General features: G+C 37.7%; 1 protein-coding gene across 19 annotated transcripts in view; it reads right to left on the bottom strand.

The window, feature by feature from the left end:
- The window catches only part of NFAT5 (nuclear factor of activated T cells 5), a 136,509-nt gene that overhangs the window by 121,960 nt on the left and 756 nt on the right, over positions 1-13,793 (bottom strand). For 7 of the 19 annotated variants that reach the window (XM_063797337.1, XM_016930083.4, XM_016930086.4 and 4 more), the window contains exon 2: positions 11,920-11,973. The exons of the other annotated variants lie outside the window; for them this stretch is intronic. Coding sequence is in view for 3 of the 7 variants with exons in the window: in XM_016930083.4 (XP_016785572.1) it covers positions 11,920-11,973 (54 nt within the window). In the remaining 4 variants the exon portion in view is untranslated. The remainder of the gene's footprint in view (positions 1-11,919; positions 11,974-13,793) is intronic. 19 annotated transcript variants of the gene reach the window in all.

Below are 13,793 nucleotides of genomic sequence, written 5' to 3'. Positions count from 1 at the left end.
CCGGGTGCGGCAGCTCATGCCTGTAATCCCAGCTCTCCGGGAGGCCAAGGTGGGCGGATCAAGAGTTCAGGAGATCGAGACCATCCTGGCTAACATGGTGAAACCCTGTCTCTACTAAAAACACAGAAAATTAGCCGGGCGTGGTGGCGGGCACCTGTAGTCCCAGCTACTCGGGAGGCTGAGGCCGGAGAATGGCGTGAACCTGGGAGGCAGAGCTTGCAGCGAGCCGAGATCATGCCACTGAACACCAGCCTGGGTGACAGAGCGAGACACCACCTCAAAAATAAAAAGAATTTGGATTTCATCCTAAAACCCACGGATACTACTAAAGGATTATTTAAGCAAGTGATAAGTTTGGATTTGTATTTTAGGAAGATAAACCCTGCGCAACACAGTGCTATAAATGCCTAAACTTTTTTTTTTTTTTTTTAGTTTCGCTCTTGTCGCCCAGGCTAGAGTGCACTGGCAAGAGCTTGGCTCACCACAACCTCCACCTCCTGGGTTCAAGCATTTCTCCTGCCTCAGCCTCCTGAGTAGCTGGGACTACAGGCACACGCCACCAAGCCCGGCTAATTTTTTTGTATTTTTTAGTAGAGATGCAGTTTCACTGTATTGCCCAGGCTGGTCTTGAACTCCTGACCTTAGGTAATCCACCCACCTTGGCCTCCCAAAGTGCTGGGATTACAGGCAGGAGCTACCATGTCCAGCCCTAAACTTTTAATATGTAATGTAGTTACATTACATTACATATTAAAAGTAATTATATACATATTTAATATGTAATTACATTACATATTAAAATACATATTACATTAAAATACTTATTACATTAATATGTAATGTAATGTAAATTTAGCAACACTTGAGTTGTTCTGAAGCTTATGCTAATAAAATCCTGGTTTCTTGCTACATTCTAAGTATGTTTGCCAAGTAATTTTCCTCTGGGTACATACTTTTATTTTGCTTATTTAAGAAGCACTCATATAGCACTTACTATGTGTCAAGCACTATTCCAAATGCTTTAGAAATATTAACTCATCCATTCCTCGTTACAGTTCTATAAGTCTATTATTCCTATTTTACAAGAACAAACAGTCACAGAAAGGTTAAGTAACTTGCCTAAAAATCACACAGCCAGTTAGTAATGCATGTTTTTGAACTGGGTTTTTATTTACAACCCTGATAAATATGTGGGACTTCTGATCTGCCTATTATCATCTTTACCATTTTTTAATTTCTAAAAGTAGCACTTCTGTGCATCTGTTCTCAATTTAGTATGCACTATTTTTTTTCTGTACAGAATTTATAGTGTTAATTCTATCCATCCTTGTGAAGTTTGGTTAAAAAATACTTTCAAGGAAGTGTTTTTTTAGTTTTTATTTACCATAGTTTACACTGTAAGCATGTTGTTTGTATTTACTGTAATACAGTGGTAATTTAGTTAACTTAATGACATTCTGTCTTTCAACTACCTAATTACCTAGTTTTTAAAAAAGCAATAATTAGTTTTTTAAGGAATTAAGAAGTCATTTTATCCCAAGCATCTATAATTCAAATATTACATATAAATTCTCATCCTTACCCAATATTATAGGCAAAAATTAACTAAGAAAATGAAAAGTTCTTTAAAAATAATTATAAAATTACATCTGTGTTTATTTTCCCATCCATTCACCCTACGTTAGCCCAATATTCCAGAGAATATAATTTAATAACAGACACAAAAAAGAATACAGAAAAATGTCTTGGAGTTCACAATATAATTTTATTAAAACTTATGGCCAGGCGCAGTGGCCGGTGCCTGTAATCCCAGTACTTTGGGAGGCTGAGACAGGCGGATCACAAGGTCAGGAGTTCCAGACCAGCCCGGGCAATATGGTGAAACCCCGTCTCTACTAAAAATATAAAAAGTTAGCCAGGTGTAGTGGCGCAGGCCTGTAGTCCCAGCTACTTGGGAGGCTGAAGCAGGAGAATCACTTGAGCCTGGGAGGAGGAGCTTGCAGTGAGCCGAGATTGCGCCACTGCACTCCAGCCTGGGTGACAGAGCCAGACTCCGTCTCAAAAAAAAAAAAAAAAAAAAAACTTATTCAGATGCAACTTTTATAGTGTTTCTAAAGTTCTTACAAATGTCAATTATCAAGGTGTTTATAAGTTGAATATTGACATTTGGGAAAATTAATTTATTATTCATTCCATTTTACCATAGTATTTTTTTTTTCAAGGAAAATCTTTGTTTCAGTGTTTCAGAATGACAATCCAACAAGTTGCTACTTATAAACTGGAGAAAAGAAAAACATTAACAAATTCACAACTCCATTGTAAAGGGTAGCTATTTGTTGGCTTAAGTCTATGTTTGGCTTATGGTCGCTGTCATAAGACACACTTAAACACGAGTTTTATTGACTTAGATGACTGTAATGAAAACTTTAATTCAAACAAATAATTTGAGTTATGTAATCAGTCTTCTACCAACAAATTTTAAGTGTTCTATTGAATTGCTAATAAAAGCATTTTAATGCCTAATATCTCAAACTAGCTATCAGAATACAGTATATATATGACTATGGGCACATTTGAATTTTACTCAAAATTAGTATTTATGATACATAGTTAAGCACAAGATAGTACTCACTTGTAAGGGACCAAAAACTCATATTCTGTTTTCACCTTTATGCTTAACTATAGAAACTATATATCAGAGTACAGTCATCCCTTGGTATCTGTTGGAGATGGGTTGCAGGACTTCCCGCAAAATTTCCAGATGCTCAAGTCCCTAATATAAAATGGTTTTGTATTTGCATATAACCTATGCACATCCTCCTATATACTTTAAATCATCTCTAGATTACTTATACCTAATACAATGTAAGTGCTACATAAATAGCTGTTACACTGCATCACTTAGGGAATAACAACAAGAAAAAGAAGTCTGTACATGTTCAGTACAGGTAAAAAAAAAAATTTTTTTTTGAGACAGGGTCTCACTGTCACCCAGGCTGGAGGGCAGTGGCACGATCTCTGCTCACTGCATCCTCTACCTCCTGGGTTCAAGTGATCCTCCCACCTCAGCTTCCCAAAATAGCAAAATATCACTATTCATATAGCTTACATTAATACTGTTTCTTCTGTTGCCCAGGCTGGAGTGCAGTGGCAGAATATATACAACCCATGTCCTTTATAGAAGTATAGAAATGCACCCATTTTAAATGTTCTATGAGTTTTTTAAAAAAATATGTATGTTTGTGTAATCACATGGTCAAGATAGAGAACATTTCAATCATTCCGTAAAGCTACTTTTGGTCCTTTGTAGTTAATCCTGCCCACTCCAGCCCCAGGCAACTACTGATCTGCTTTTTCTTACCATAGGTTTGTCTTTTAAAGAACTTCACATAAATGGGTCTATACAGTGCGTACTCTTTACCTTTTTGTTGTCGTTCAAGCACCACAACCTTCTAAAAGGGAACACAGTATTTTTAAAACTGGGTATAAAGGTAATAAATTTTTTGTTCTTTTATAGATTCCTATATTATTCCATAATATAGCCAACCATATATTTTTCATGTATATGTGCAAGTATAGGTTACTTAGCCATAATAGTGTTATTTATTCATTCACTCAAGATGAATTTACACATAGGTTCTGGCCCATGTTGCTTATAGCTTATTAGAAGAGACTAAACCACAGGGGGAGGGTTAACTTCTAAACTACAATTTACAATAGCAAACCTCCTTTATAGATGTTTGTTTTTCAGAAGACGGGAAATAGAGAAAGGATACAAGATGCCATAGCAGAACAACAAAATGTATAGACTACCGTGAGAAAACGGATACACGGGGTGAAAGGGGCAGATTAAAAAAGACAAAGCAGAAAGAACCAAAGTAAATTAATAAAGGCTCTATGCAAAATACCACTATTCACATAGCTCACATTAGTACTATTTCTTCTGTTGCTCATCTCTTCTTGAATTTACTTTGTCTCTGAAACATACTAGCAGAAATAGGGAACAATGGCATCCATGCTTCCATAAAACTACTGCCAAAGAAATCAAGAGCCCCACGGCACCTTCATTTCTAAAGTAATTCCCCTTAGGTGGTGGCTTCTGCTTAGCCTTCTCCTACTTTTCACTTCTGAGTCCCATCATCAGCCAGGACAGAGGTATTTCTTGACCTCCTGGGCTCATGTGATCCTCTCACCTCAGCCTGCCTCCCAAGTAGCTGGGACTACAGGTGCGTAACACCATCCCTGGCTAATTTTGGTAGAGAGGGGGTTTCACTACGTTGTCCAGGCTGATCTCGAACTCCTGAGTTCAAGTGATCCGCCCACCTCAGCCTCCCAAAGTGCTGGGATTACAGGCGTGAGCCACTGAGCTAGGCCAACATAGGTGTTTTGATCAGCCATCACTTCCTCTAAATGTTAAAGACACTCACCAAAGCCAGGCAATGATTTGCTAATTTTGAGTATTAAAATCTTCCCCAAAAGAGTCACAATCATATTCTTTATGAATTTTTGTATGTAGTTTATAAAATTTGTCTCATTATTTTATGGAAGCTGCTTAGTAAAGAATCCTACACAAACTATTCTTTTTATACCATCCGAACAATGGTGTAATCTTATTAGGGCCCAAAGTACAAATGCCAATTTCAAACGTTCTTTTTTTTTTTTTTTTTTTTTTTTTTTGAGACGGAGTCTCACTCTGTCGCCCAGGCTGGAGTGCAGAGGCGCCATCTCCGCTCCCTGAAAGCTCCACCTTCCGGGTTCAAGCCATTCTCCTGCCTCAGGGGACTACAGGTGCCCGCCCACCACGCCCAGCTAATTTTTTTGTATTTTTTTAGTAGAGACGGGGTTTCACCATGTTGGCCAGGATGATCGCGATCTCCTGACCTCGTGATCCGCCCACCTCGGCCTCCCAAAGTGCTGGGATTACAGGCGTGAGCCACCGACCCCGGCCTCAAATGTTCTTACTGACTGTAAGACAGTCAATATAATCTCACAGCTCTGGGGTAAAACTGGTGAAGTTCAAATTCCAGCCTCATCCACGAGATATGTGCCCTTGGGAAAATTAGTGGATCCCTCTGTACCTCAGTTTGCTCATTTATGAAATAGGGATACTGGTACTACATCGCAGGATTTTTCTAAGAGTTAAATGTGAAAAATATATGTAAAATGGTGTTAAACATAAACTGCTTGACATATAAATTGCTCAAAAAAGGTTTTCAATTATTACTAACACTGAATTTATTCTTTTGACTAGCATGTCCTACAAAGATTGCCTCAGGTGCAGTTTTTTTATTAAAACTAAATTTTTTTCTTCTCTTGCTTTATTTATTTATTTTATTATTATTATTTTTTAAGACAGGGTCTTGCTCTGTTGCCCAGGCTGGAGTGCAGTGGCATGATCCCATGATCATGCAGGCTCAATGCAGCCTTGACGTCCTGGGCTCAGATGATCCTCCCACCTCAGCCTCCTGTAAAACTAATTTTATAAAGATAAGCATAATCAGCCGGGCCCAGTGGCTCACACCTGTAATCCCAGCACTTTGGGAGGCTGAGGGAGGCAGATCACCCGAGGTCAGGAGTTCGAGACCATCCTGGCCAACATGGTGAAACCCCATCTCTACTAAAAAAATACAAAAAATTAGCTGGACATGGTGGTGCGTGCCTGTAATCCCAGCTACTTGGGAGGCTCTGGTGGGAGAATTGCTTGAACCTGGGTGACAGAGGTTGCAATAAGCCAAGATTGTGCCACTGCACTCCAGCCTGGGTGACAGAGCACAACTCCGTTTCAAAAACCAAAAAAAAAAAGAGAAAAGTATATATTTTTCAAAAGCTATTAAGAACAAATAAAAGTAACTGAACTCTCATGTAACAAATGTTTAGTTCAAATGATTAAATATATATATCCTTTATTACATCAAGTTTATTTATTCTGAAAGCTAGATCCATTATCTGTAGTTAACTCATAGAAGAAATCTCTACCTTTTCACTCAAGTACATAATTATCATTGGTCTTATACTCTGTTAGTTTATTTAAACTTGACTTTTATTAACACAAAAGCAAACAGAAGACACAGCAACCTTCTTTGCGTAACTTGAAATAAAATCTTAGCAACAGCAAGAAAAGACAATAATATAAATTAATAAGCAACATTTCTATTGAAAAATGTCTTTTACCTCTCTAAAGTTAATAGGTCTATGTCCTATGCCACTGAATAATCTTTTTTTTTTTCTAGTTACCTGTTACTCTTAATATAAAATATACTCTGAGGAGTCAACTTTTTCATATAAAAGTGTCTGTTTTGGTCGGGCGCAGTGGCTCACGCCTGTAATCCCAGCACTTTGGGGGGCCGAGGTGGGTGGATCACCTGAGGTCACGAGTTCGAGACCAACCTGACCAACATGGAGAACCCCTATCTCTAATAAAAATACAGTATTAGCCAGGTGTGGTGGTGCGCGCTTGTAATCCCAGCTACTTGGGAGGCTGAGGCAGGGAAATCGCTTGAACCTGGAGGCGAAGTTGCGGTGAGCTGAGATTGCACCATTGCACTCCAGCCTGGGCAACAAGAGCGAAACTCTATCTCAAAAAAAAAAAAAAAAAAAAAAAAAAGTGGCTGTTTTTTATATATAATACTAATCACACTGGGAAATGTTTTTCTGTACTACCACTTTGAAATTTTAGGGGACTCCTGGAATAATCAGAGTCAAGAGTAAATTAAAATCAGGCCAAGAACCACTGGATTAGAATATGAATTTATATCCTTTTATTTTAAATAAGCAATAGAATTCCAGTATTGAGTGAAAATAATGAAAGCAGAGTTTAGGAAGGGACACAAAAACAGATGGTAAGCAATCAGAAAGAGATGGATCTAAAGACAAGAAGCTGGGATGAACTAGGTATGACTTTTGACATGTTTGAACTTCATTATTTCCATAATACTTTTAGTTTACTAGACATGGATCCACAGAGATTATTAGATACTAAACAAGAAAAGAATTCAATAGATTATTTTTCATGTTAAATGTTCTCAAGAAATCCTTTCCAAAAAGGTATCTTTGTACATAAAATATTATAGGCATTTATGATCTATGATATAACAAGGGCCCTAGGAAGAAATATAAATCAGAAATATTCTATAAAGTCAATAAAACATTGCTACTATGTTTAGGATTTTCCATTTTTGCACTATGAAGTATAATTCTGGATGGTACCATATCAAATAGATTAGCAGTAGTAAAAAAAAAAATCATAGCTTATTTTCTCTTAACTCATTGTCATATTTCACATTTTCTTTTAAAAATCTTCCGGTCTTAAATGTTTAATTTAAACAAAGATTGTGGCCAGATGCGCTGGCACATGCCCGTAATCCTAGCACTTTTGGGAAGCCATGGAGGGTGGATCATGAGGTCAAGGGATTGAGGCCACCCTGGCCAACATGGTGAAACCCTGTCTCTACTAAAAATACAAGAATTAGCTGGATGTGGTGGCACGCGCCTGTAGTCCCAGCTACTCAGGAGGCTGAGGCAGGACAACCACTTAAACCCAGGAGGTGGAGGTTACAGTGAGCTGAGATCATGCCACTGCACTCCAGCCTGGCAACAGAGTGAGACTCTGTATCAAAAATAAATAAATAAATAAATAAATAACAAAGATTGTATCAGATCAGCATTTAGCTCTTATTTAACCAGTTCTTTCATTTGATATATAATCTCTTAACTCATGCTTTTAAAATCATTAAAATTGTTAAATCTATTGTTTATATTTATCTATTTTTCCAATTTGTTTATATTCTTATTTTTCCTGTTTTATCTATGATTTTTCTATAATCTTATATTTCTCTATTTCTAGAATGATTCATTCAGTTTCATTTCTATCCTAGTTTTTCATTTGCCAAAATGAATAGTTTTCATTATAGAATGTATAACAAATTGTGCCTTTTCTCTGCAGCTGAATTTTTTTCCCAGGCACTTCAAAAAGGAATCCTAGCCTTCGAATTTGAACTTACTAACGGCAAACAATTTTATTTTAAAAAAATATATAAACCATGTTCTTTAAAGATGGAAAATACAAAAATAGAATTGAAAAATAGAAAATCTGTGATGTATACTTTTGTTCAGGATTTTTGTAACACAAGTTACTTTGAATATAATTGTAACAGCATAATTTTTATTTACTTATTTTATTAAGAGTGTCACATGTTAATTATGGGGTTACCAGAAACATCATTTAATGGCCATGTATTATAACATTAATTAATTAGCCAGGACCCTTTTCCCATTGTCAGGCAATCATCGTATTAAATTTAAAAAGAGGTTGCAAGAAAGACTAGCACTGTTTTGATAGGAAGGTTAAATGCAAACTCAGTTGAATAGTAGACATTTTGAATCTACTTCTAAAGTTTAATAATACCCAAGTGCAGGCCAGGCGCGGTGGCTCACGCCTGTAATCCCAGCACTTTGGGAGGCTGACGCAGGCAGATCACGAGGTCAGGAGATCGAGACCATCCTGGCTAATATGGTGAAACCCTGTTTCTACTAAAAAATCCAAAAAAAATTAGCCGGGCGTGGTGGCAGTCGCCTGTAGTCCCAGCTACTCAGGAGGCTGAGGCAGGAGAATGGCGTGAACCCAGGAGGTGGAGCTTGCAGTGAGCTGAGATCGTGCCACTGCACTCCAACCTGGGCGACAGAGCAAAGACTCCATCTCAAAAAAATAATAATAATAAATAATAATAATAATACCCAAGTGCAGGTTTTCCAACCTTGTTTCCCCCCCCCAAAAAAAAATTTTAAATTTGGAAAACGTACGTTCTATAAAAAAATTAAATTATATCACACCAATTACTTAAATTCCCCTCACTCTGGGCCAAGTTTTTAAATACTATTTATAGATGAAAATCTAGACTACTGATGTAAAACATGCATACATAAATATTACTAGACAGAACTTGATAGTATATACCATTGGGAGTTAGTACAGCACAGTAGTCAAGAGGCTAGGCTAAAGTGAGACTACCTGGGTTGGAATCCTGGTTCTACAATTTACTAGCTTGTGACTCTGGGTGAGTTATTGAAACTCCCTATGCCTTCAATTGCTCATCTCTAAAGTGGGATAATAATAACCATCTCAAAGGGTAGTCAGGAGAATTCGCTGAGTTCTTATTTTGTTTGTTTGTTTGTTGTTTTTTTTTTGAGACAGAGTCTCACTCTGTCACCCAGGCTGGAGTTCAGTGGAGTGATCTTGGCTCACCACAACCTCTGTCTCCCAGATTCAAGGGATTCTCCTGCCTCAGCATCCCGAGTAGTTGGTATTACAGGTGTATGCCACCATGCCTGGCTTTTTTTTTTTTTTTTTTTTTTTAAGTAGAGATGGGGTTTCACCATGTTAGCCAGGCTGGTCTCAAACTCCTGACCTCAAGTGATCTGCCCACCTCAGGAGTTCTTATTTGTAAAGTTCTTGGCACACAGTAAACACTCTACAGCTAGCATTTAGTTTTTAAAAATTTTTTAACTTTAGCTAACATTTACTGAGCACTTAGCATGTGCTAAATTAAATGCTTTACACGAATTTGCCTCAAATAATCTTCACAAAAACCTAGGATGAGGCACTATTATTGCTCCCGTTTAAAGATGAGAAAATTGAAGCAAAAAAGATTAAATTATTAGGCTAAGGCCATACAAGTAAATGTCAGAGCAACAATATGAACTCCAATCTAGCAGCATGGCCTACAATTTCAACATAGGTTATAGGATATACTATATACTAGAAGCGGTAGCCTCCTGCAGCACTCTATCTTGAAAAGAGGGCAGGAGAGTCACAAGAGACTTTGCTGAAATAAACTAGAATATTCCAAGAAATAGTTTATAAACTATACAGAGTAATTAAAAATTAATACAATTAATAATTATATTAACAATTAAATAATTAATATAAGAAAGTCACTGTAATACAGAAATACTTATGTATGAAGTGATCTGATGTTTGATATTTGTTTTAAAATAATCCAGCTTGAGAGAGAAGAAGGGATAAAAGAAGCAAGATTAGATAATGGTTAAACTGTGGTGATGGGTATATGGGGCTTATTTTATTCTCTCTACTTTTATGTATTCTTTAAAATGTCAATAATAAAAAAGAAATAGCAACGAGGTGGCACAGATTAGACACTTCAATACAGAAGCAAACAACTTTTTTAAGACACCCTGTCTCAAAACATTTTAAAGGACATGACAGAATTGATACTTATACATGTTATATTTTATATATAATTTCTAAAAGGGTAGCCTTACTTTAAATGAGAATCCCCTTAACTAAAATGAAAAATTAACGAAAGTATTTAGGCATAAACATGTAAATAAACATGCTAAATGGTTGTCTGTATTTCCATCAGCTCACTAAAAATATTTGCTTAAATAATTAACACTAATTTTTTTCTTCATGTCTTTCTCCTCCCTGATCATCTCTATGATTATGACACTCTATGGTTTGTTGTCCAGGAAATGAGATGGGTTTGTACAGACAAATATGTCTCTACAACATGGTCACAAATTGAATATGAATAAAAACCAGAAATCTGCTTCACTAAGAAACACTGCTAAAAATTTCTCACTTCAAATTGTAGTTTTAAAAATATTTGATTTTCATACTAATGTATATCTATGGGCTTCTTATATGTACAAAACAAATTTAACCAATTATTTATTTGAGAACATTTTATATGCTCTAAATTATACTGTTAAAAAAATTTAGCTGATACTAAAGGAAAAAACATTTATTAAGCTAGACGCTATGCTAGGCAATTTAATACACATTAGCTCACTAAATTTAAGAGACAGCTACATTTTAACAGGAAGAATATTAAAGTTTAGAGAGGTAAAATCACTTGCCCAAAGTCACAGAACTAATAAGTAGCTAAGTTAGTATTCAAATTTAAGCTCAACTACAAAACCCACTTTCCCCCCACTATCCCGGACTACCTCCAAGGGAGGCAAAAATCTTCTCAAGTCAAACTTAAATATTTAGGGCCTTTTTAAAGTAGACCATAAAATGTTTGTTACTGGTTACATATGTATTTCACAGTGGCCGCTTTGCATAAAGAGCACTAACTGAAACGCAGAAAGTATTATTTCTTCTACTGTGGGACTTTTTTCTTTTTTGGTTTCTTAATTTCAGCCTTAGTTTCTCTTCTCTACAATGGGGAAATTAGTATCTTTGCTGTCCAATTCCAAAATTATAAAGATTTAAAGATGATATATGTGAAATCACTTCAAAATCTACAAAAACACAAGACTATTTTATGTCTTAAAATGTTAAAACACACACACACAAAGCCAAAAGTTTTCTAAAGTAAGTGTAAGCTGTTTAAACTAATCTACAGACTCTATTAACATTTCCAGAACTTTCTAAAACCCTTTCTTCTAAGCATAGCTCAATCATCATCGCTATTACTTGGCTTTCCTTACCCTTAAGTATAATGCAATAATAATGGCATCAATGCTTTTGCAATAAATAATTAACATATTTTGAAATGCTCAGCATATAAATGTTCTAAATTCTGAATTTTCAAACTAATTATGTGTTTGGTGTCACTCCTTTATATTCATGTTAATGTTTGGGCCTTTTCACATTCTATTTTGTGTATAAAAAGCTAAAATGAAGGTCTGGAATTCTAAAGTAGAACACTCAACACATAATTTAAAATGATTTTTTTTCCAATGTTTCTCAAAGCAGATAGAACAGCCAACAAGCACATCAAACGCAGCAACAAAACCCATTGAAACATTCAGCTGCTCTAAAAGAAGGATCAGACTCTTTAGGAGAAAACTACATTGTGTGAGTTTGCAAAGTTTCATACTTTCCCATTTAAACTCCATTTCAGAGAAAGCCTTTGCATACTAACACAATATGCTTTAAAATGGTACTTTGCTGACCTTCCAATAGTCCAGCTCTATGAAAATTCTGTGATGGGTGTAACTTCAGAGAATCTGAAAAACACAAAAAGCATTAGGTACTTTTTATGCTGAATGAGGAAAAAAATGCCAAGGATAGCATACATCTTTTATATAACTGCAATGTGTGTGTATATATATATACATACATACACACACACACACACACACACACACACACACACACATATATATATACACACACACACACACACATTTTGAAACGGAGTTTCGTTCTTTCTGCCCAGGCTGGAGTGCAATGGTGCGATCTCGGCTCACCGCAACCTCCGCCTCCTGGATTCAAACGGTTCTCCTGCCTCAGCCTCCCGAGTAGCTGGGATTACAGGCATGCACCACCACGCCCGGCTAATTTTGTATTTTTAGTAGTGACGGGGTGACGGGGTTTCTCCAAATTGGTCAGGCTGGTCTCAAACTCCCGACCTCAGGTGATCCAACTGCCTCGGCCTCCCACGGTACTGGGGAATACAGGCGTGAGCCACCGCGCCCGGCCAACTGCAGTGTATTTTTAAGCGCTAAAGCCCATATTTGTGAATATATTCCCCGCAAAAGAGGCTGAATTGTCTCTACATTGGTCTCGAAGCTAAACTTAGATTTTCATAAAGTATATGTTTCATGGAAAATTATCTGATGATTACTCCCCAAATGGTGTTAATGTCTTGGCTATTTTTAGCACTCAATTCTAACACATTAGCCCTGCTCTAAGAATCATCTCTTGATATGTCTCTTTTTTTTTTTTTGACATTCAAAACTACAATATTTCTAAAGTACCTCAGGTAATGTTGCCCGAAAAACATCCTACAGGATGGTGGCTGCCAACTAAAGTCAATGGAGCAACAGACAATGGCTACAATTACTAAGTAGGACTCTGTGTACAAAATCAATGGTCAGTCTGTAAAGTCCAGCACCTTTCAGAGTAAACCATCTCACTCTGATTCACTTAAACAATTTAGATACACTAGTAGGAAGGTGAAGTCCCTTTTTTGGAGGGGGTGGAATAAGCAAATGGATGGATACATCAAACCAAAAGCAGAAGAAACACCTACATTTTTTTTTACACGGTGAAATGAATAGTTAACAACCCAGTTATGTCTTTTGCCCCCTCCCGGTGGTTTAAAAAGCGGTAAAGAGCGCAGTGAGAATATTTTGGTTTTGAAGCCCCTTGCACAGGGAACCTCTTCTGACACATTCTTGTGGTGTCCAGTATAGGAATTTCACCTGAGTAGGGATCAGCTCCAGTGCTAATATTTCAGATGCTGGGAATCCCCTGCAGGCCTTAGCCAAAAGAGTTCTTAAATGAAAAGTCTCTGCCTGAGCTCCCTCCCTGCAACCAGCCCTTGAACGGAAAAGCAGAGAAAATTCTCAAAGGACAGCGTCTGTGCCTGGGCTGGTCCTCCTGGGAGAGGAGAGGAATAAAACCAATCCAGAGAGGGCACCCCCATCTTTGTAAAGGAGAAGGGAGAAGTAATTAGAATGCCACGGAGGTGGGAAGAGAAAAAAAAAAGAAAAGAAAATTCGGGCCCTTTCCATCGGGCCCTTTCCAGCAAGAAGATGACGAGGAAAGGAAGAACGCCTGGTCGAGGGGGGCTGTCCCAACATGGGGAGGGAGTGGACTAGGCCGGAGGGAGAGGGGGTGGAACGACGGCGCAAAAACAAGCTGGAAGGGGAGGAAAATGGTGACCCTGCACCCAGAACCGGCTCCAGGCCACGCCGCCCGCTTGGGGGCAACTTTGCTGGGGAGGAGGGTCCCGGTAAGAGAAGACGCGGCGCCCCGATCGCGGTGGCCCCAGCGCGGGGCCCAGTCTGGGGCCATCCCCGAGCCCGGGAGGCCGGGGCCG

Source organism: Pan troglodytes, chromosome 18 (assembly GCF_028858775.2).
Source record: "Pan troglodytes isolate AG18354 chromosome 18, NHGRI_mPanTro3-v2.0_pri, whole genome shotgun sequence".
Lineage (NCBI taxonomy): Eukaryota > Metazoa > Chordata > Mammalia > Primates > Hominidae > Pan > Pan troglodytes.
This window is presented reverse-complemented; position numbering and strand designations above follow the sequence as displayed.